We start from the raw sequence: 24,211 nt of genomic DNA on the forward strand, positions 1-24,211 counted from the left end.
GAGAGAGAGAGAGAGAGAGAGAGAGAGAGAGAGAGAGAGAGAGAGTAAAACAAGTGCAAGTATGGATAAAGAAAAAAATAAAGAAAAAAGAAAAAATAAATAAACAGAAGAAAACGAAAAAAAAATGAGGAAAGGAAAGAAAGATGAATTTAATCAGTAAAATGAAAGAAAAAAATACACGAGAGAGAGAGAGAGAGAGAGAGAGAGAGAGAGAGATAATGTTTAGACATATGCTTATAGTGTGCCCTGTGTGAGGTTCAAGCGGTATTTATGTGGTATTAGGCATTGTTTTGTATGCGAATTTATACAGCTAATTATGTATGACTGTGTAATGCTTCCTCTCTCTCTCTCTCTCTCTCTCTCTCTCTCTCTCTCTCTCTCTCTCTCTCTCTCTCTCCTCTCTCTCTCTCTCTCTCTCTCTCTCTCTCTCTCTCTCTCTCTCTCTCTCTCTCTCTCTCTCTCTCTCCTCGCATCTGTTTCACCCCGCGAGGTCACGTACTAAAGCTGAATGTCCACGTTAAAGTCGCATGTGGTTGATCACTGATAAGGAAGAGCGGCGCGCGGGGCCTTTAGCAAATAAGCCGCCCAGGGACCAACACTACACATGGACTCGACCTAATTAACGAGACTGAATGCCCATCTCACACGTCTTCGTATCCCGGATGACACTCAAGGCTTGTACAAGGAAGATCCACAGACATAGGTAAGGTCAGGTTCGCTTGATGGAGAACACAGACTTTTCGTGCCTATTAGGTGCATATTATTGGTTCATGATAATCATCAAGTGCATAAAATATTCAGCCGGTTGAGTTTCTTGCGGCCTGTATAGAACCAGCAGGGTCTATCACTTCCCAACAGATGACTGCACATCGCGGTGTTTGTATGAAGCTCATGCGTTGAGACAAACAGCCAATACATCACGATAATTACAGCGGTGAGCCGCCATTCCTGCCGGGCGTCCTAGAAAGTGTTGAGCACGGGTACTAAAACACGGAGGACAGGAGGAAGGAGAGTGGCCGACGTGGTGAAGGGAAGGAAGAGCACCAAGGACCAAGGGCGTCTCTCCCCCCAGGTCATTTCCGAGAGGGGGGTCCTGCTAGCAGAGCAGCGGCTATATAAGGTGCAGGAGCCCATCTCCGTGGCATCAGTGTCCCAGCGCCTCTCCTCGCCCAATATGAGATTCGTAAGTGTCGGTGCCAGGCCAGGCGGGAGGCAGCGGCGCCTAAAGGCTCTCTGCCACTTGTTCAGTGACTTGCAGTGACGGACAAAAGTTAAAAGCTTTATGCTCTTTAAAAAACAGAGTAAACCAACAAGCTATTTCTACGGCCTGTGCTTCACGTCAGCTTGTGGGCCGCGAGTATTTGTTCTTCATGCACCACTAATGACTGGGCGGTGCTTCAAGCAGTTTTAGATTTAATATATAATATGATATTTAACTGTTTACGTCACATTGTTACCTGTCTATGACTAATGCTTTAACAGGCTTCCACTTGTCATGCTCTTTCTGAATGAACATCTCCCTTATAACAGTTGTTGATCCTGGCCGCCGCGGCCGCCGTGGCCTCCGCCGACACCCAGTACTCCTACGAGGAGCCCCAAGCCTACCAGCCCCCACAGGCCTACGTGGCCCCCGCCGCGTCGGCCAGGTCAGAATCCTTCGGTACTGTCCAAGTGGTGCCCATCCTGAGGGACGACCGCGTGCACGACGAGGCAGGCAGCTACAACTACGATGTGGAGACCGGCAACGGCATCACCCTGTCACAGTCCGGCTCCCCGTCCGGGCCCGAGGGAGCCGTGGTCAAGGCCGGAGAGTACTCGTGAGTGTCTGCCGCAGCATGTCCCTTATAGGCAGTAATTGTCAGGTAACAATGAGAGTTTGTCTTAGTCACAGCGCCGCCACGCACGCCCCTCGCGGCACACACTCCCTGACGCTTGTTGTTGTTACCCCTCAGCTACACCGCCCCGGACGGCACGCTGGTGGAGGTGAGGTACGTCGCCGACGAGAACGGTTTCCAGCCTGAGTCTCCCCTGCTGCCCGTGGCCCCCGCCTTCCCCCATCCCATCCCCCAGTTCGTGCTGGACCAGATCGCCTTCGCCGCCGAGGAGGACGCCGCCCGCGCCCGCGCCGAGGCCTCCCAAGTGAGGTCTGCCTCTGTGCCTGCCCCCTCCCTGTCCTACGGAGCGCCGCAGGAATAGGATCTTACGATTACTAGCACTAAGCATAAAGTATGATCACATGGCTGTAGATCTGTTTTTCTTATATTTATTGCAATACCAGAATAAAGAATAAATATCTCACTGCTCCTTTACTGTGATTATCCGGACGTGACAGTCGCTGAGTCTCGGGCACTGACCTATCACCACCGGCAGGCTCAGAGATCACAGGGTAAACCTCAGATAGAATGATCGCCGCTTGGTAACAACAATTCGTCACAACACATAAGGAACAGTTACACGTCAGCAAGAACAATACCCAAATAGTCACGACAACACCCAGTAATAACATCCTCGAGCGGCCTTCTTTCCAATATAACATTTTTTTACAGTAAAGGAAGCAGATGAGAGGCAAAAAAAGTTATTATGAAAAAAAAGTCCGCTGAACACTGCCCCTATAAATATAAAAAAAAAAAGAGTTCAGAAGAGTGCCCAAAAGAGAGGTAAGTTTAGGAAGGAGAGGTGTCTCGATACTCTCCTCTTGAAAGAGTTCAAGTTGTAGGCAGGAGGATAACAGACGAAGGTATTCCAGAGTTTACCAGTGAAAGGGATGAAAGTATGAAGATGCTGGTTAACTCTTGTATAAGGGATTTGGACAAACAGTTACACGAATACACGTTTCAGCAACCGCACCAAAAAGTCTTCAATGACACCCTTCATGAGCACTATAAAAATTACACTATAAAAAACTGCCTGCGCCATGACGGGCTTGGGCCGACCGGCAGGCCCCTGAAAAAAGCCTACCGGCGCTATAGGCGAATACGTAATATATATATATATATATATATATATATATATATATATATATATATATATATATATATATATATATATATATATATATATATATATATAAAATAAATAAATAAATAAACCAATAGCCGGTCTCCTCCAGGCATATGTAAGCTCAGAATGCTAAACAAACCCCAAAATCTAGACCAGGACAGGAAAGGGACCCTGCAACTACCTATAGAGATGACTACTGCCGTTCTGTTCTGGCGCCCGTAAGAATGAGCTGGTGCAGGACCTGTGCAGCGAAGTCCCTTATCCTCAGACGCTTTCGGCTCTCGCAGCAAATATTTGCAAAGGCCACAAAAGAGAATGGTCAAGTTCTCATGCGGGGTTTTCCCGTTCATGGTGCAGAAGCCTTGTCAAGCTATCACTAAGCTTATAAAACAACCGATGGAAATACTAACACAGCCTCTACGAAAACGTCATTAAATGTGGGTGTGTGAGCCTCCGGAATGTTTGAGGATATGGGCCAAAGAGTAACCTACACAGACAATGAAGGAGCAGGGACACCAGTCATACTGTGCTGGGTAATAGGACAGTAACAAAGAGCTAGAAGGGATTAACAAGACAGAAGTCGATGAAGTATGTGCACTAAAGGACAAAGGTAAAGACAAACTTTAAGTAACATGAAGCTTAAGAGAGAGAGGGGCAAGAGATTACTAGGCATGTGGTTAACTAATGCATTCTTGATGGAAAGTGAGGAAGGGTATTAAGACTGATTTATGGCCGGGGATGACAGATGGAAGATATCAGATTGCCAGACGATATATACTTAAGATACATAGAAGACCAAGATGAAGAAGGGCAAGATTACTGCATGTGTGATTAGAGAGATAATTACAAGCGAAAGTCTCCAAAAGGCATTAAATTGATTTATGGACGGAGATGACAGATGGAATATATCGGATCAGATGATATATACTACTAAAAACACGGATAAGCACAAGAGGGAGAAGGGAAAGATTACTAGGCATGTAGTTAGTGCAATAAGTCTCAGCGAAAGTTTCAAGATGGAGTTTAAGATGGATTTATGGACGGAGATGACAAATGGAATATATCAGATTATCAAAAGACATATACTGTTTAAGATATGAAGAAGCTCAGGAGGAAGAAAGGCTTACCAGACGAGTGGTTAGTGTGGTTAGTACGATAATTACAAGCACAAGTTTGAAAATCGCATTAAAACTGATTTATGAGCAGAGGTGACGGATGGAGGAGATCAGATTTTAAGAAGATTTGTATATATCTTGTGAATATCAACTACTGCATAATGTCCTTTTGTAGACTTTCCTATTGCCTCGTGTATCATCACGTAAACACGAATAAAGAAAAGCTGCAGTTAATGAGTCCTACAGAAGACTTAAAAAAAATACACCATGTTTGTTTCCCTTGTTGTTTATTAAAAAAAGGTGGACAAAATGTGTTTCTAAGGGATATTATGTACAACCCAATTCCCGTTTCCCACGCTTCTTGTTATAAAAAAAAAATAGATGTATGAATAGATAGAAGATAGATAGACATACTGACTTAGACTCACAGATAAATAGATAGATTGATGAATAAAAACAAATATTGAAAATTAAATGAAGTAAATGGATAGATTGATCGATTAGACAGATATACAGATGGTAAGATTAAGAGAGATAAATAGATTCATTAAGAGAGAGAGAGAGAGAGAGAGAGAAAATTTACTGATAGATACATAAATTGATAGATAACTAACTAACTAAATAGATACATAGACAAATGGCTAAAAACAGACAGACAGACAGATAGATACATAAATATACACAAGCAACTCTGGAAAATCAGCAACTCAGCGACACACAAACTCGAACACATTCTTCTGCCAATAAATATTCCTCAGAAACGCAATGATTAACGTGCATCCTAAACACACACACATTCCCTTCCCTCCCTCCAAAAAAAATCCTACGAACCTGCTTTCATGCCAGTCAATTATGTCCACCTCAACCTGTTCCGTTTCTGCCTCTCAGCGTCAGTGTCATCGTTAGGTATCGACGCGCCCTGCCTGCTGCCCTTCCCTTCCCTTCCCTTCCCTTCCCTTCCCGTGGCCTCGACGCGGTAAACTGCCCAGGTTTGTATAAGGTCGGTATTTTGAAACGCTTTCGCCTCTCACATCAACTATTTCCAAAGGCCAAAACGGAGATTAATCGGGTTGTCAAGAGCGTTTTTTCACGTTCATGGTACAGAAGAAGGGTCAAACTACCTCCAGGGTGATAAAACTACCACCCCAAACTCCGACGAAAGTCTTTTTAAATATGTGTTTCTTTAGCTTCATGGTACAGAAGAAGGGCCATACTACCGCCAGGGTCATAAAACAACCCCCCTGGAAATGCCCGAAACTCCGACGAAAGCCTTGTCAAATATGTTTCTTTAGGTTCATGGTACAGAAGAAGGGTCAAACTACCTCTAGGGTCATAAACTACTCCTGGAAATGCCCAAAACTCCGACGAAAGCCTTGTCAAATATGTTTCTTTAGGTTCATGGTACAGAAGAAGGGTCAAACTACCTCTAGGGTCATGAACTACTCCTGGAAATGCCCAAAACTCCGACGAAAACCTTGTCAAATATGTGTACCTATTTGGGCGCCTAAATGTTGAAGAATATGGTAGGTATTTTCAGACGCTTCCACCTCTCATGTCAACTATTTCCAAGGGCAAAAACGGAGATTAATCGGGTTGTCAAGACCGTTTTTTCACGTTCATAGTGCAGAAGAAGGGCCACACTACCACCAGGGTCATAAAAGTACCCCTGGGAATGCCAACAACTCCGACGAAAGCCTTGTCAAATATGTGTTTCTTTAGGTTCATGGTACAGAAGAAACTACACCCACTACCAGTCATAAAAAAGTACCCCCCTGGAATAAAAAAAACGACGAAAGCCTTGTCAAATATGTGTTTCTTTAGGTTCATGGTACAGAAGAAGGGCCACACTACCACCAGGGTCATAAAAGTACCCCTGGGAATGCCCATAACTCCGACGAAAGCCTTGTCAAATATGTGTTTCTTTAGGTTCATGGTACAGAAGAAGGGCCACACTACCACCAGGGTCATAAAACTACCCCTGGGAATGCCCATAACTCCGACGAAAGCCTTGTCAAATATGTGTACTTGGGAGCCGAAATGACCCTACGTAAGTCGCCCACAGCTCACCTACCCTTCTCTCCCCTTTCCATTCCTCCGCGGCCCTGCCCATGACGAGGTAAAAGACACGTCACGCTGGGAGTTTGCTGGTCCACTCGCCCTGCTCTCATTCTTCACTGATCTCAATTCGGCACATTTATTTTTTGAGGTGCTGCCTATAGCCGGTAGATTAGGCTCTGTTGAGGGGTCGCTTGAAAGATTCTATGGCTGGTATTACAAGACACATTACCATATCACATCAGCTATTTTTAAAGGTCAAAGAGGGGATCAATCGGGTTCTAAGGAGTGTTATTTTAGGTTCACGGTACAGAGGAAGGGTCACACTACCACCAGGGTCATAAAACTACCCCTGGGAATGCCCATAACTCCGACGAAAGCCTTGTCAAATATGTTTCATTAGGTTCATGGTACAGAAGAAGGGTCACACTACCACCAGGGTCATAAAACTACCCCTGGAAATGCCCACAACTCCGACGAAAGCCTTGTCAAATATGTTTCATTAGGTTCATGGTACAGAAGAAGGGTCACACTACCACCAGGGTCATAAAACTACCCCTGGAAATGCCCACAACTCCTACGAAAGCCTTGTCAAATATGTTTCTTTAGGTTCACGGTACAGAGGAAGGGTCACACTACCACCAGGGTCATAAGACTACCCCTGGAAATGCCCACAACTCCGACGAAAGCCTTGTCAAATATGTGTTCTTGGGCGGCGAAATGTCTCATAAAACGACCCTATAGCCCGTTAGTGGCGCGGGAGGATTGTATTTATAGTGGCTGCCGTGATATAAGGCATTACTATTATGTTCATTATTGGTATTATGAATGTTATCAGCATCATCACAGCCATTAGGTGAATTATGTTTTCTTTTTCCTTGCTTTTCTGTTACATAATGACACAACGGCCTCACTGATCTCAATACAGCACATTATTATCATTGTTTTTATTATTATCATTATTATTATTATCATCATAATTATCAAACCTCTTACATGAACTGGCTCTGCGTATTTTTTGTATTCCTTGTTGTTCTGTTACATAATGGCCTCACTCATCTCAATTTGACACGTTACTACCACTACTTTTATCATCCTCATCATCATCATGCCCTTTATATGCATTGGGTTTTCGTATTCCTTGGTGTTCTGTTGGTAATGACGTCACTTTAGTTTTTGCGTATTTATTTCATTGGTGCGTAAGATTACCGTCCCCTTTCCACAGGTCAGGCTCGCCGCCAGGTGCCTAGTTATCCAAAGTACTCTTGACGTCTTGAGCTGGTTTGGCCGCCTTTCCTCCCTTTCCCTTCCCTTCCCGGCTGGGGGGGCGGCCGGAAGAGTTGCACACTCATCATTCCAGTGTAGTACATATTTAAACAACCTTTCAGTAGCATAAGACCATCGTGTGCTCAATATAAGCAAATTATGGCCCTCACTGCAATGACAATAAATATCCTCGTTCGTTATAGGTTATTTATATGATAATGTGTTTCAGGCGCACAATTTACTTGCCAGACAAATATGCAATTTCAGTTTAAGTGTGATCAAGTGACAAGAAATGGTGTGTCGGCTTTGTCCTGGCCTTGGCGGCCCGCGGCACAGTGAAGGGAAGGCAGCGATGACCTGGGAACACCCGGCCCTGCATGCCGCCCTCCCGGGGTGTCCCTGAGAGAGGTCACTTCCACTATATAAGCTGCCCCCACCGAGCGGAGGACACCAGAAGCTCACCAACCACCGCCATCATCATGAAGACTGCGGTAAGTACGAGCCCGTCAGCCGTGCCTCTTGTCTCACGAAGGCAGAGACATGGGAGTCTTCGGTGATCACAGCGTAGTGCCTTGTGCCGAAGTGCCTGAGCCTCATCACGATGTTGACAGAGGCAAAAGCTCCTATGAAAAGGAATCCATTTAACCTCTCCATTATAAAGTACTGATTGACACCTCTGTTAAAGACCAGCCTAACAGCGTATGTCACACCTGAACAGCTGATCGTGGCCGTTGTGCTCGCCGTGGCCGCCGCCGACACCCAGTACGCCTACAGGCCACCCCAACCCTCCGCCTCGGCCAGGTCAGACTTCATCGAAGTGGTGCCCATCCTGAGGGACAACCGCGTGCACGACGAGGCAGGCAGCTACAACTACGATGTGGAGACCGGCAACGGCATCAAACTGTCACAGTCCGGCTCCCCGTCCGGACCCGAGGGCGCCGTGGTCAAGGCCGGACAGTACTCGTGAGTGTCTGCCGCAGCATGTCCCTTATAGGCAGTAATTGTCAGGTAACATTGAGAGTTTGTCTTAGTCACAGCGCCGCCACGCACGCCCCTCGCGGCACACACTCCCTGACGCTTGTTGTTGTTACCCCTCAGCTACACCGCCCCGGACGGCACGCTGGTGGAGGTGAGGTATGTCGCCGACGAGAACGGTTTCCAGCCTGAGTCTCCCCTGCTGCCCGTGGCCCCCGCCTTCCCCCATCCCATCCCCCAGTTCGTGCTGGACCAGATCGCCTTCGCCGCCGAGGAGGACGCCGCCCGCGCCCGCGCCGAGGCCTCCCAAGTGAGGTCTGCCTCTGTGGCCGCCCCCTCAAACAGCTACGTAGTCCCGCAGTAAATATACACATTGAATTCCTATATTTTGCCCATGTCCGCGCGTACATGTACTTAGTCATAATATTTATTATAATAATATAATATGTATAATTTATTATAAATATTAATAAATTTTGCAATGATATAAGTTTTTCAACCTGATAAACCATTTAGTTAAGAGATGTAAAGTGGTTTTGAGTCTTTAGTGGAGGAGGAGGAGGAGGAGGAGGAAGAAACGGAGGAGAAAGAGGAGGGGTAGGAGGAAAAGAAACTATAATAGAAGAGGAAGAAGGAAGAGTAGATGAAGAAAAGGAAGAAGAAGAAGAAGAAGAAGAAGAAGAAGAAGAAGAAGAAGAAGAAGGAATAGCAGGAGGAGGGAGGATATAAATTGTGGAGGCTGGGAGGGAGGGCAAGACAATTTATATGCCATTCTTGTGGTATCATCGTCAGAGGCCTAAGTACATACACACACACACACACACACACACACACACACACACACACACACACACCACCTCACCCCCCCACCCCCCACACACTCACTATTCCTCAAAGATGAAGGTTGAGACTTTCATTATTACGACATATAGCTAATTTCTCCATCTCCTCCAAGCTTTGCCTTATGACATTAATATAATCTGCGTGGCACATTCGGTCATGGTAAACCCCCAATGGAAACCCTGCATGGTCCTCCCAACAACGAGTTCATCATCAGCAATAGTGAAAGCAGCCGCGGAGCCCTGAGGGAGCGTGTGTCCTGTCTCAGCAGCCCGGGGAACACATGCACGACAAGCACACACTCCTGCCCATTAACATACGGAATAAATCTTGGGCGGCGTGATTCTCTGTACACGGGATAAGAGGCGCGTGTTGCTCCTTGGGGTCAGAAGTCGCGCTGATGAATGGTATAGAGTAAGAGGAATTGAGAGCAGAGAGAGTAAGAGAGAGGGAGAGTCGGTACCCCACTATGTCACACACACACAACCCTTGACCAATACTAAAGATTAATATACCACTGATGAAGTCTTAATATCGAGTGTACTTAGCCTACGAAACATTTCATACTTTCATACTGCTTCGCCGCACGATAAACCGGGCTATGTTAAATATTACCAATTGATTTATCATTCGTAATATATATTTAGTGTGGCACGCGGGTATACACAATGAGACTTTAAGCATATGTAAAGGAAAATAAAAAGAACGAGGTCAGAAGAGAGGTCAATTTTGGGGCGGAACACAAATTCAGGTATGGAACGTGAAAGTAATAAAACAAACAACTTAAGCTTAGACAAATTAAAAAAAAAAAGAACGAGAGGTCAAAAGAGGGGTCAATTTCGGAGTGGAACACAATTTCAAAGATATAGAGCCTGAAAAAAAATGATAAAACAAAGAGAGCTCAAGCCTACAAAAGAGAAAAAAGAACGAGGTCAAGAGAGGTCAATTTTGGGGTGGAACACAATTTCAAAGATATAGAACGTGAAAATTATAGAGACAACTTCAGCCCACACACACACACACACACACACACACACACAGTAACACTCACCAGCTGCAGGAGTGTCTGGGGCCGTGGCTGCACCGATGACGCCCCTTTCAGCTTCTAAATCCGCGCTCAAAGTGACTGACAATAACGCCCAGACTCCTTGGTTCCTTTCTCGCTCCGCTTAATGCGCAAATCGGTTGTTCGTAATTTTTTTCATACACTTTTAAACACAGCATTACTAGGTGGAGTACAAATATTTTCCATGAAGCACCAGCATTTACGCTTAACGTTCCACTATTAAAATCACACGTATATATTTATTTAAGAGTAGCAGTAATTTTCCTGTTTCACTCCACGTTTCAGTATTTTAAACCTACTAAAAAAATCACAACACGTAGGCTTTCTCGGAGTATTAGCAATTTTTCCCTTGCACTCCGTTTCACTATTTCAAACCTTCGTATTTTCTTCCTCAGCGGAAAACGACACTCTCCATCAACGAAAAACGACACTTTCTTCATTAACGAAAAACGACGCTTACTTCCTTAGCGAAAAACGACACTTTCTTCATTAGCGAAAAACGACACTTTCTTCATTAGCGAACACGACACTTTCTTTATCAGCGAAAAACGACACTTTCTTCATTAGCGAAAAGACACTTTCTTTATTAGCGAAAACGACACTTTCTTCATGAGCGAAAACGACACTTTCTTCATTAGGGAAAAACGACACTTTCTTCATTAGCGAAAACGACACTTTTTTATCAGCGAAAAACGACACTTTCTTCATTAGCGAAAAGACGCTTTCTTTATTAGCGAAAACGACACTTTCTTTATGAGCGAAAAACGACACTTTCTTCATTAGCGAAAACGACACTTTCTTTATGAGCGAAAAACAACACTTTCTTCATTAGCGAAAATGACACTTTCTTTATGAGCGAAAAAAGACACTTTCTTTATTAGCGATAAACGACACTTTCTTCATTAGCGAAAAGACACTTTATTAGCGAAAACGACACTTTCTTCATGAGCGACAAACGACACTTTCTTCATAAGCGAGAAACGACACTTTCTTTATGAGCGAAAAACGACTTTTTTCATTAGCGAAAACGACACTTTCTTTATGAGCGAAAAACGACACTTTCTTCATGAGCGAAAAACGACACTTTCTTCATTAGCGAAAACGACACTTTCTTCATTAGCGAAAACGACACTTTCTTTATGAGCGAAAAACGACACTTTCTTCATGAGCGAAAAACGACACTTTCTTCATGAGCGAAAAACGACACTTTCTTCATTAGCGAAAACGACACTTTCTTTATGAGCGAAAAAAGACACTTTCTTTATGAGCGAAAAACGACACTTTCTTCATGAGCGAAAAACGACACTTTCTTCATTAGCGAAAACGACACTTTCTTTATGAGCGAAAAACGACACTTTCTTCATTAGCGAAAAACGACACTTTCTTCATTAGCGAAAAACGACACTTTCTTCATTAGCGAAAAACGACACTTTCTTAATTTCATTACGGGCATCTGGAAAGAGAATGGAAATAAAATAAAATCATGTAAAGCGGTATTAACGTGTGTGTGTGTGTGTGTGTGTGTGTGTGTGTGTGTGTGTGTGTAGCCTAAAATGATATGATGACACTTCTAATGGGGCTATTATTCATCTTGGTCTTCTATTTAGGTACAGTTATCATCATCACTATTATTATTATTATTATTATTATTATTATTATTATTATTATTATTATTATTATTATTACTACCATCATTATTATCATCATTATTATTACTGTTATCATCGTTATCATTATCAGTCGCTATTAATTAATCATATTAGGCAAGCTGCCCTGATGCACGTAAGGCTCGACGCAGTGTCACAGTCCCTTACAATATTTCCATTATTTAAAGACACTATTTAATGCACACCTCCCACACCATAGAGGAAGGTGTGTGTGTGTGTGTGTGTGTGTGTGCTGAGGCGGGCAGCGGGCAGGATACCAGTGTGTGTAATAGATCAGTGGTTTCCAAACTTGGGGCCATAGTAAGTTTGAAAACTATGAGGTGATCGCTTCCCGACCTATTCCCGTCCCGTACGGTAACAGCCGGTGTGTGGGGCAGGGCGCGGGGGAGCAATGCACTATACAGTCATTGATAGGCGACAGCGACAACAAGTATTTAGTCAATAAGCCTTACCTGACGGTTTTCGTGTCCCTATTGGTATTTCCACCATTACACCGCTTATTGCCACTGATAAATGAATATATAATGATGACATACACTGAGGGGGGCTGTGGTGACCTTCATATATTCGGAGCGGGGCCGGGAGGAAGGGGCGGGAGCGGGGTTGGAGAGGGAGACAGCCAGGTGGGGTGGTAGCGGGGCCGGGGAGGGAGGTAGCGGGAGAGGGGCGACAAGGGGTGGGAGGGTGATAACAGCGGCGGGCGAGGGAAGAGAAAACGAAACCACCACTGCAGAGAACTTATGCATTCTTACGCCAGGCTCGCGATGGCATTATACGCATATCCTTCCCCATCCTACACCTATTAGCTCCACCTTTTCCCCACGTCATAACTATGGGGTCCTTGTTACTGAGACACGCCAGTCCAAGTTTCATTTTTTCCTTTCTTCCTTTTCTTTCTCCCTTCCTTCCTTCCTTCCTCTCCTTTGCTTCGTTCCAACTTTTCCATTCCTTTCTGTCTACTTTCTTTCTTTCCCTCCTTTCTCCCTTCCTTCCTTCCTTCCTACCTCTCCTTTGCTTCGTTCCAACTTTTCCATTCCTTTCTGTCTACCTTTCTTTCTTTCCCTCCTTTCTCCCTTCCTGACGTCATCAATCCTCCCCTCCCACCTCCATACTCTTCTCCCGCCCTTTTTTACCTTCTAGACGATTGCAAGGAGGTTCTCTCATTACGTACATATCACTAATACACTAATAAACACACAGGTTCACTTACATGGTACTGACAACACATGGGAAATACTTACGTCACGATTTTCCTTCTGCTGGAGGGGATTGTTTACATGAGCCGCCGGAGACATGTGCCCGCGACCAGCGCTGCACTCTCGCCTTACCAGGTATCAACTTCGTATTTATCGTATTTTCCGGTTTTTGACGCATACCACTTGCCACAAAACATCGATAATTGACGCTAATAACACTGAAATTTAATTATATATTGTTATTGGAGCTTGTACGGCAGTTTTAGGGACTGAAAAATTATATATGCAATGTTCTGAGTTGACGAGAATCGCGCGCTGGCAGCTCTGCACTCTCACCCACCAGCTGACCGTACTTTGCATATATCGTATTTTTATCGTTTTTTGAAGCATAACTATTGCCACAAAACATTGATACTTGAAGCTAATAACACTAACTTCAATTGTACATCGTTATTGGTGTTTGTACGACAGATTTAGTGCCTGAAATTGATATATGCAATGCTCTGAGTCTACGAGAATCCGGCAACTCTGAACTCCCTCCCTCTCACCGCGCTCCACAAAGTAGTTCCCTTGCCTGTCTTCGCTTCCCTTTACAGACCATTACATTATGAGAAACCAAGAAAAAGATGAAGATGAGGGGATAACAAATAGTAGAAAGAGGAGGAGGAGGGACAGAAAGAAGGAGAGAGAAGGAAATTAAGTAATGGAAGAGAATGAAATAGAAAAATAAGAAAGAAATAACATAATACCTGTCTCCCCTACCCTTTACAGACCATTACATTAAGAGAAACCAAGAAAAAGATGAAGATGAGGGGATAACAGATAGCAGAAAGAGGAGGAGGAGGGACAGAAAGAAGGAGAGAGAAGGAAATTAAGTAATGGAAGAGAATGAAAAAGAAAAATAGGAAAGAAATAACATAATACCTGTCTCCCCTACCCTTTGCAGACCATTACATTAAGAGAAACCAAGAAAAATATGATGAGGGGATAACAGATAGCAGAAAGAGGAGGAGGAGGGACAGAAAGAAGGAGAGAGAAGGAAATTAAGTAATGGAAGAGAATGAAATAGAAAAATAAGAAAGAAATAACATAATACCTGTCTCCGCTTCCCTTTACAGACCATTACATTAAGAGAAACCAAGAAAAAGATGAAGATGAGGGGATAACAGATAGCAGAAAGAGGAGGAGGAGGGACAGAAAGAAGGAGAGAGAAGGAAATTAAGTAATGGAAGAGTGAGAAAGAAAAGAAAGAAATAACATAATACCTGTCTCCCCTACCCTTTAAAGACCATTACACTAACGAGAACCCAAGAAAGGAGGAGATGATGAAGATGAGGGGATAACAGATGGCAGAGAGGATGGATAAAGAAGGAGAATTAGTAAAAGAAGAGGAGGAGGAGAAGGAGGAACAGAAAGAAAGGGAAAGGAGTAGATTAAAGAATGGAAGAAAGAAAAATAAGAGAGTTGTCTAATACCTGTCTCTGCTTCTCTCCTCTGCCTCTCATGCCGCATTGGAGAGAGAGAGAGAGAGAGAGAGAGAGAGAGAGAGAGAGAGAGAGAGAGAGAGAGAGAGAGAGAGAGAGAGAGAGAGAGAGAGAGAGAGAGAGAGAGAGAGAGAGAGAGAGAGAGAGAGTACTATCCCCTTGATTAAAAAAAGGGAGAGAGAGAGAGAGAGAGAGAGAGAGAGAGAGAGAGAGAGAGAGAGAGAGAGAGAGAGAGAGAGAGAGAGAGAGAGAGAGAGAGAGAGAGAGAGAGAGAGAGAGAGAGAGAGAGATTTACATAGATTTACATAGAAAATCAGACCACACAGACCCCATGGTCCAGACTTGGTGGTCTGTCCTTAAACCTAAGTGATTTTACATTAATCAGAAGGCTCCAAAACGTTGCATTTCTACTCTAGTTGATATGAAGTTGAAGGAAGTGACGGTCGAGCTTATTTTTGAAGGAGTCAATCGTGTTACACTGGACCACTGATGGTGGAAGCTTACTCCATTCTCGCACTACAACGTTGGTGAAGAAAAATTTGGTGCAGTCTGAATTTACTTGTCTACATCTGAGTTTTACGCCATTGTTCCTCGTGCGCAGAGTGTCATCGATCATAAACAATGTTGATCTGTCTACATTCGTGAAACCATTAAGTATTTTAAAACATTCGATCAGTTTTCCTCGGAGGCGACGTTTCTCAAGAGAGAACATGTTAAGGGTAGAAAGCCTTTCTTCGTAGGATTTGTTGCGCAAGGAAGGGATCATTTTCGTTGCCCGACGCTGAACACCTTCTAATTTAGCAATACCCTTTGCATGGTGGGGGGACCAAAACTGTACCGCATATTCCAAGTGGGGTCTGACTAAACTGTTGTAGAGCGGGAGTATTACATCTTTATTCTTGAATACAAAGTTTCTTTTAATGAAGCCCAACATTCTGTTCGCTTTATTTGCTGCATCGATGCATTGCTGTGAGAATTTGAGGTTTGACGCGATTTTGACCCCCAAGTCTTTGACGCATTGAACGCTTTTGAGTTTAACGCCGCGCATTTCGTATTCGAACTTCCTATTCCTCGTTCCAACTTGAAGGACCTGGCACTTGTCTACGTTAAAGGGCATCTCCCATCTATCCGACCAAGCTGAAATTTTGTGCAAATCCTCTTGGAGGCTTTGCCTGTCTTCGTCAGTGAGAACCGAGTTACCAATCTTTGTGTCGTCTGCAAATTTACTAATGCGGTTATTGAGTCCAACATCCACGTCGTTGATGTAAATAACGAAGAGCACTGGGCCAAGGACCGAGCCCTGAGGGACGCCACTAGTGACAGGCGCCCACTCTGAGTTAAATCCGTCAATCACTACTCTTTGTTGTCTGTTGCTCAACCAATTCGCGATCCATTGGTTTACTTGACCGTCAATACCTATTTGCTTTAATTTGTAAAGTAATTTATGATGCGGGACTTTATCAAACGCTTTCTGGAAATCAAGATACACTACGTCCAGTGATTTGGTTACGTCATAAACAGTGAAGAGGTCGTTATAAAAGGTTAATAGGTTTGATAGGCAGGATCTTTTGTTTCGGAAGCCATGTTGTGAGTCCCCAATCAATGAGTGGCTTTCAAGGTAACTCACAATTTTGTCTCTAATTATGCCCTCAAGTAGCTTACCTACAACCGAAGTTAGACTAATGGGCCTGTAATTACCTGGTACTTTTTTGTCTCCTTTCTTGAAAATCGGTGTCACGTTAGCCTTTTTCCAATCTGAAGGGACGATGCCTTGTCGCAAGGACATATTGAATACGGTTGTGAGGGAGGAGAGTATTTCGTTCTTTGTTTCTTTCAGCAGAGTTGGATATACTTTGTCAGGTCCAGGACTTTTATTTGTTTTAAGTGAATGGAGAGCTTTAAGGACTTCATCGGTTGTTATTTCAAAATTAGGCAATGCATGCTCGAGATTTACAATAGTACTGGTGTTGGTGGTAGCGAGAGGAAGACTGTTAGTATTAAACACCGAGGAAAAGTAATTGTTTAAGAGGTTTGCAATGTGTTGGCTGTCAGTCACTAGTGCACCGTCACTGTTTGTTAAAGGTCCAATACCACTTTTGATCGCCTTTCTGTTGTTTATGTAAATGAAGAAAGATTTCGGATTATTTTTACAGTTGGCTGCAATATTTTCTTCATATCTACGCTTTGCCTGACCTACTAGTCTTTTTACTCGTCGCCTGGCATCATTATAAAGTCTAATATTTTCGGGCGTGCTTTGTTTTTTCTTTAACCTGTAAAACAATTTTCTCTCATTGACTGATTGTTTAATTTCGCTATTAAACCACGGTGGGCTTTTATTAGTGTTAATTCGCTATCGCACAAGGGGACGAATGTGTTCTGCTGAGTGAGTAAGTGATTTTTAAGGCTTAGCCAGGCTTCCTCTACGTTGCCGTCATCTGATAGTTGTATTTCTGTTAGTTTTTGTCGGATTTCTACGAAGTTAGCTCTTTTGAAATTGGGCACCTTTACTTTATTTTCAGTCACTGATGATTGAGCTTTAATGTCGACGCGCACTAATTTATGATCGCAAGAACCGAGGTGTTCTCCTACCGTGACACTACTGACTAGGTTATCTTGGGTCGTTATAACAAGGTCGAGTATATTATTTTGTCGAGTTGGCTCAGAAACCATTTGGCTTAGATAATTTTCTTCTAGAAATTCGATCATTCTATGTGACTCGCCTTCTGTACCTGACAGTGTCGCCCAGTCGATATGGGGGAGGTTAAAGTCTCCTAATATCAGTGAGTCGCTGTTATTAAGTGACTGCCTTAAGACGCTGTACATTTCAAGGTCGTCATCGAGTGATTGCCCGGGAGGTCTGTAGGTGACAGATATATTTAAATTGACTTTTGCAATGTTTACTCGCACGCACAAATGTTCAACGTTACTGTTTCCCGGTGTTTTGTCAGTGGGTTGCAAATAGCTTTTGACATAAAGGGCGACGCCACCGCCTCTACGGTTTACACGATCTTTGTTGAAGAGTCTGTAGCCATCTATGTTGTATTCGGAACTTAAATCAATATTTGTGGTGTCGATAAATGTTTCGGTTATAGCAATTATGTCAAAATTTTCTGTTAAAGCAAGACATCTCAGTTCATCAAATTTGTTTCTTAGGCTACGCGCATTGAAACTAAGGATTTTTAAGTTATCTAGAGGCTTGGTAATAGAGGTGGTGGTACTTGCGGGATCACGGTTACGGGTTTGTTGCGATGCGTGGCGTCTATTTACACGGGCGGGGTGGAGGGACGTGGCCGTGACTCGTTTTTTGCTCGGATGACACGCACTGCTTCGTTGAGGAGCCTTCCGAGTCTGGCTGCCCCGATGGGAGAAAGGTGCAATCCGTCCCTGTGGAAGAGCTCATTTTGTCCATAGAAATTGTCCCATGCGTTTAGGAACTCCACGTCAAGCTCCCTACAAAGAGTCTGTAAGCGGTTGTTTAGGCTGAAGGCCTTACTGAAAGAGAGAGAGACGTGGTAACATTGATATATGGACCCACAGGAAGATACATATGCAGAAAGCTGAGGAACAGAGATGCTGGGAGATGCTTGTCATGGATGAGTGGAAGTACCTATTTTATGAGCAGTGATTATATGCAAACGACCCCAGAAATTGTATACCTCTAGAACACCTTTGGAACTAAACTGGATTCATTTTCGTTGGCAACTTGTCTTCTGTGGCCCATATCTGTTCCCTCTGTAGGAAGAGCGGCAACGTGTCCAGCCTGGGCCTCAATGTCCCGGCCCGTGAGAAATATGTGTGCTGGGGCGCCGAAATGTTTGGGAATATGGCCCCCTAATCTTCAATAGTCGTCCTTGGGAAGGGTTATATGGGGCTGGTCTGGGGTTGTGTGGGATAGGGAGAGGGATTATGTGGGGTTTGGGGTCCTACGTAAGACTTCATCTGTGTTAGTAAAGGATATTAGGTGTAGCATTGCCATCCCCGGTCCTCAATGATGCGGACCTGTTGACAAACCTTGGATTTTCACCTCTCTTTACTAATTCAGGACTGCGTTTTAGGCAGGATGAAAAGAGCTCCACGAACACTATCAGTTTTGTTGATTGATATTTTTAATAACTAAGTTACAATACTGGGTCGATGAGTAGCATGGAGTGTGATACATGAGTGGGGCGAGCGCGACTAAGCTGCTACTAGAAGCTCTAGCCATAGGTTGGATTAGGGGCCGGGGCGCCAAAAGCAGGAGCAGGGGCCGGGGCGCCAAAAGCAGGAGCAGGAGCAGGAGCAGGAGCAGGGGCCGGGGTGCCATAAGCAGGAGCAGGAGCAGGAGCAGGGGCCGGGGTGCCATAAGCAGGAGCAGGAGCAGGGGCCGGGGCATCAGAGCCGCCCTGTGCCGCAGCGGCGGCGTCCTCCTCGGCGGCCTTGGCGATCTGGTCCAGGACGAACTGGGGGATAGGGTGGGGGAACTCGGGGGCCACGGGCAACAGGGCAGACTCTGGCTGGAAACCGTTCTCGTCAGCTACATATTTAACCTCAACTGGCGTACCGTCAGGGGCAGTGTATCTGCGGAGCGAGAAACAGGTATAATGATTATTCCTAGAAAACATATACTGATATAATGTATGGTCATGCCGACAGGACGGAGGAGAGTCTTACGAGAACTGTCCAGACGAAACGACAGCTCCCTCAGGGCCTGTCGGGGACCCGGACTGGGTCAGCACGATGCCGTTCTCCGCCTCCACGCCCAGGGTGAAGGTGCCGTCCGGGGTCTGCGAGCGATCGTCCTTCAGGATTTTAACCACGGGCGCGGGTGTCTCCTGCCCGTACCCGGGCGCGGGTGTCCCCTGCCCGTACCCGCCAGCAGGAGCCGGAGGGAGGTGGTTGGGAGCGGCCACAGCCAAGGCAACCACGGCGGCGAGGATCACCTGCAGAGTAAAGACAACACTCACCCCAAGAAAAACAAAGAGGACAAGAACACATGCTTCGGGAAAGTCGGGGACATAACCCGAGCATTCACCGCCACCCGTCTGGCGGGTAAGCAAGTGGAATTGTATCACGTTGTTGGTTCTTTCCAGTACACGATTCATGGCTAACAGTGACATTCGACATAATGCGCACCGGAGGTAACATAGTTATACAGATAATAGACAGGAAAACATTAGTTTGTGTTTTTATGTCTCATCATCATCCTCGTCATGAGCCTATTCCCTGCACTTCGCCTATTTTGTCAGACAGCGAAAAAAATCAACAGATTTGACAGATTTGAATGTTAACACGAGTATACTCAGCTAATGAGAAATCATGACAACTGTAGCAAACTTCAGCTAACGATCAGTGTCTCACCTGACGGAAACAACCTTGGTTCCTCATTCTGGGTCTTATATTCCCTGTCCTCACCCTGAACCGTAAATGCCTATAATATATCCCATCCATGGGTGCTGCCTCAAACCTAAGTTACCTTCAGGAAAACACATACAGAAGCAAAACTGTAACGACCTTATGAATTGAAGGCACCTAACTCTCTCTTCGCTAGAACAGCCTCCCGTTACTGAAGCAGAGCATCACAACATCTCCAGCAAATTAACAACACTCGTCATCTACCTTCCCACTCCTCGCCTGCCCTCTGCCACCCTGCTGGGGCATCGCTGAGTCGCAAAAGCCTTCTCAGTTGCACAATCTCGGTAGCGACTGAATTCTGACTAATGATTCCCTTTGAAGATTAAAACATCCTCTGCGTTGCCTCCCTCAACACTGAATGAGCTGCTTCCTCTCCTTGAAGCTGTTTCTACTCACACACTTCATCTTGGCACTGAGTTGGTTGGCACTGCGCTTGTGTTTCTGCAGCAGTGGACTCGGTATATATACACAGGTGAAAGGCACAACGCCCCTCGTTATCACAGGTGCTCTCTTGGCCCGTGCTTTAGGATTTGTTCCGCCCTCAGACATCCTTGTCCCGCCGAGCACCGGTTTAGACGACTCCGCGGGGAAGGACAGAGGGGTGATTCCTGCCCCTGACACTCAAAGAACATTAGGACGAATAATAATGTTAGGTTTCATAACAAAAAATCTGGCACCTTCTTTCACTTTCTACAAAGCAGTGTAATAACTTGGTTCTCATGACACGTCCTGCCGGATCGCTCTTCACATGCAAATATGTTCCCCTCACCGCGCGGGCATTTGTCTATATTATTCTTTTCATACCGTGAGCAATTACCTCTTATTTCAACATCTTGCTCTGCCGTCCACATACAGTATCGGAAAAAAGATCCTGCTCCTCGTGGCCGTTGCCTGTGGACGTCTTGTGTAGAGGGAAAGGCTTGACAGGTGTGCCCCGTTGATGAGGTTTTCGGTACGGAAAGTGAAAGTCTTGATTCATTGACTGTCGCCACTAGAATTTGATTGCCTGCTTCCCTTTCTGATCTCGTTGTTAATCGTGTTTGGTTGTCTCGGTGGTGAGTAACTTCCCGCTTCGCAATCATGTGCTCTGTTCAAGTAGCTACATAGGATGGCTCAACTATATTGTATAACGCAGCACAGTCCAAAATAATTGTCTCTCGTTGAAGGGAAACCTACGAAACGTTCATGGATGATGGACAATAACATCACACTGCAAACATTTACCGGGGCGCAGAATAGGTTCTCATATACGCGGGATTTGGAGACTCAATACAAGGCGATTGATTGGCTTCCTTTGCATCACGAGCCTTTTCGTCGTCTACATACCAGTTACTTCACATGAGGCTCTTTTCCCGCCAGTCTTGCATAGGAAGAGGGAAAATATATTTACAACAGTGGGTGATGCAATGATTTATTCACAGTTACTCTTGTACATTAAATATAACATATCTGGTAATAAAATAAATTAGTAATTACAGTAGGTAGTGCCCATCATCAGTATCCTGCCGCCATATTCCTTACTGAGGGCCGCCGTAGGTGACGGGGGGCGGGGGGGCTGACTTGTATCCCTTTGTCTCAGAGGCCGCGGCGCGGGCCGCGGCGGCGTCCTCCTCGGCGGCGAAGGCGATCTGCTCCAGCACGAAGTCGGGGATGGGGTGCGGGAACTCGGGGGCCACGGGCAGCACGTCCGACTCGGGCTGGAAACCGTTCTCGTCGGCTACAAATTTCATTTCCACCAGAGTACCGTCAGGGGCCGTGTAGCTGAAATATAGTGAAAGACATTTCGTGATCAAGCAATACTGGCGTGGGCTGCAGTACTTCGTGGCAGTCTTTTAATGCAATGATAAGCGATAGAGCGTAATAGCATTGAGGTCGGTATTCTTAGACACCTCCGCCCCTCACGTCAACTAACACCAAAGGCCGAAAGGAAGTTCATTCGCTCTGTAATAAGTGATTATTTTAGGCTTATGGTACAGAAGTAACGTCAAACTACCACCTGGCTCATAACATTACCCCTGGAAATGCTCAAAACTCCTACTAAAGCTTTGTTTAATATGTGTCCTTAGGCGCCGAAACGTTTAGGAATATGTCCGTCACTGAGTGTCGTGTCACTAATACTCACGAGTAGTGTCCAGACTTGACCACGGAGCCATCGGGACCGTCGGGGGAGCCAGACTGAGACAGAATGATGCCGTTGCCGGTCTCCACGTCCAGGGTGTAGCGGCCGTCCTCCTCGTGGACACGTTCGTCCCTCAGGATGGGCACGACTTCGACTATTTTAAAGGAGGAGTCCCTGGTGGAGGCGGCAGGAAGGCTGTAGGAGGACTGAGGGGATGGCTCTGGCGGGCCGTACTGAGGGGGGGCGGCGACGGCCAGGGCGGCCAGGGCAGCGAAAATGACCTGGGAAAGTTCAGTAACGGATTAACACTTTAGATTCTAAGAATATCGTGTTGAATGCTGTATCAGTTATAAGTATACCTAACGTGACTTTAAGGTACGCGATACATCCTTGTTATAATGATTACTGTATGAGAGAGAGAGAGAGAGAGAGAGAGAGAGAGAGAGAGAGAGAGAGAGAGAGAGAGAGAGAGAGAGAGAGAGAGAGAGAGAGAGAGAGAGAGAGAGAGAGAGAGAGAGAGAGATACACACACACACACACACACACACACACACATACATATATACATGCAGAGAGACAGACAGACAGACAGACAGACAGACAGGACACACTAATATATACATTTACAACAGGTAGACAGACCCTGACCGACTGAGAGACAGGTAAATAGACTGACCGACAAAACAAAGAAAAAAAAAACATTAAAAAAACAGTATAATTCAAGTCGGTCTCAGTGACTCAAATGTAAAACACAAAAAATAATAAAGTGGACGTAGAGGAATCCGACCCACAGCCTAAGAAGTAAGTAATCCTGCACTGTGATCCTACCCGAGACTGTGATCCTACCCATCCTCTTGTTACTGCTGACGGGATGGATTGTACATTTGAAACTAGGACACATTCTCAATACGACATTTAGATTAATAACACACACACACACACACACACACACACACACACACACACACACACACACACACAAACACACCAATTTGAATATATAATAAGTGAAAATGATTTAATCTCTACGGCAAAAAAAATCCGATGCACTTCAAAGATAAATGAAAAAAATAAGCCTTGGTAAAATTTCCACTGATAAAAAAAACATAGAATAACACTATATCAAAACACGAACTATACACCACCACAAGCCACCACAAGCCGCCACTGAGATCACCACCACCACCATCACCACCACCACCAGCAGGAGTGACTATGGCGGCGGCGGAGGGGAAGGGAGTCTTTTAACACGTACGGTCTTCATGTCTGCTGGGGTGATCGTGGTCCTGTGCAAGGAGGGATTGGTGGCTCTAAGGCTTCTCTCGGCCTCTTTTATAGTCGTGACGGCCACTTGGTGTTGACTGATGCCCTTGTGTGTGACTCTGCTCGGCCTTCGTCCCCTCCTGCCCTCCACCCGTCTCCTTTCTCCTTCTCTTTCTTTCCCTACCTCCTCCTCCTCCTCCTCCTCCTCCTCCTCCTCCGACTTCAGCTCCTCGTCCTTCTTCTCCAACTCATTGACTGTGCTTGCGAAATTGATCGGCCCCCTTTTCTCTCTTTCTTTGCTCTTCTTTGCATTAATGAGGTTCTTGGTGTTAATGATATTTAGTGTTAGTTTTCTTTTGGTGTACGTAATGGTGGTGGTGGTGGTGCTGGTGGTGTTATTACTGTTAAAAACTATTCGTCTATTCTTCTTGTTCTTGTTCTTGTTCCTGTTCTTCTTCTTATCATTACTACTACTACTACTACTACTACTACTACTGCTACTACTACTGCTACTATTACTACTAGTACTGTATTCATAATTTACAATAATATCAATAAACTATGAAAAATATTTATCAAGTAATCTTTGACTAACTTTTAATAAACTCGAATGCAACAAAAAAAAATATATAATCGAAGAAACAGTACAAGAAGAAGAAAAAAAGAAGGAGGAGGAGGAGGAGGAGGAGGAAAAGAAGACATCCAGTACAAAGAAAGGATAAAAAAATAATGAAGACCAGAAAGAAAGGAATATAGATAGAATGAGAGAGAAGA

The 24,211-nt window shown here is 44.9% G+C and overlaps 4 protein-coding genes across 4 annotated transcripts; 2 read left to right on the forward strand and 2 right to left on the reverse strand.

Annotated features, from left to right (window-relative positions):
• The first annotated feature begins 970 nt into the window (after positions 1 to 970).
• LOC126987709 (cuticle protein AMP1A-like) lies at positions 971 to 2,298 on the forward strand. The gene is made up of 3 exons (XM_050844904.1): positions 971 to 1,183; positions 1,531 to 1,817; positions 1,953 to 2,298. Exons 1-3 carry the CDS (start codon positions 1,175 to 1,177, stop codon positions 2,194 to 2,196), a joined length of 540 nt encoding a protein of 179 aa, XP_050700861.1. The 5' UTR covers positions 971 to 1,174; the 3' UTR covers positions 2,197 to 2,298.
• A 5,507-nt stretch (positions 2,299 to 7,805) lies between these two features.
• LOC126987688 (cuticle protein AM1199-like) lies at positions 7,806 to 8,901 on the forward strand. The gene is made up of 3 exons (XM_050844817.1): positions 7,806 to 7,927; positions 8,155 to 8,399; positions 8,535 to 8,901. The coding sequence occupies exons 1-3, from the start codon at positions 7,814 to 7,816 to the stop codon at positions 8,773 to 8,775; spliced, it is 600 nt and encodes a 199-aa protein (XP_050700774.1). The 5' UTR covers positions 7,806 to 7,813; the 3' UTR covers positions 8,776 to 8,901.
• Positions 8,902 to 18,741: 9,840 nt separating this feature from the next.
• On the reverse strand, positions 18,742 to 20,601 carry LOC126987687 (skin secretory protein xP2-like). Its single transcript, XM_050844816.1, has 3 exons — positions 20,452 to 20,601; positions 19,315 to 19,583; positions 18,742 to 19,221 (listed from the first exon to the last, which is right to left on the reverse strand). The coding sequence occupies exons 1-3, from the start codon at positions 20,458 to 20,460 to the stop codon at positions 18,861 to 18,863; spliced, it is 639 nt and encodes a 212-aa protein (XP_050700773.1). The 5' UTR covers positions 20,461 to 20,601; the 3' UTR covers positions 18,742 to 18,860.
• An 848-nt stretch (positions 20,602 to 21,449) lies between these two features.
• LOC126987689 (cuticle protein AMP1A-like) lies at positions 21,450 to 23,536 on the reverse strand. Its single transcript, XM_050844818.1, has 3 exons — positions 23,430 to 23,536; positions 22,178 to 22,455; positions 21,450 to 21,816 (listed from the first exon to the last, which is right to left on the reverse strand). Exons 1-3 carry the CDS (start codon positions 23,436 to 23,438, stop codon positions 21,573 to 21,575), a joined length of 531 nt encoding a protein of 176 aa, XP_050700775.1. The 5' UTR covers positions 23,439 to 23,536; the 3' UTR covers positions 21,450 to 21,572.
• Between the last annotated feature and the right edge of the window lie 675 nt (positions 23,537 to 24,211).

Source organism: Eriocheir sinensis, chromosome 66 (genome assembly GCF_024679095.1).
Source record: "Eriocheir sinensis breed Jianghai 21 chromosome 66, ASM2467909v1, whole genome shotgun sequence".
Taxonomy (NCBI): Eukaryota; Metazoa; Arthropoda; class Malacostraca; order Decapoda; family Varunidae; genus Eriocheir; species Eriocheir sinensis.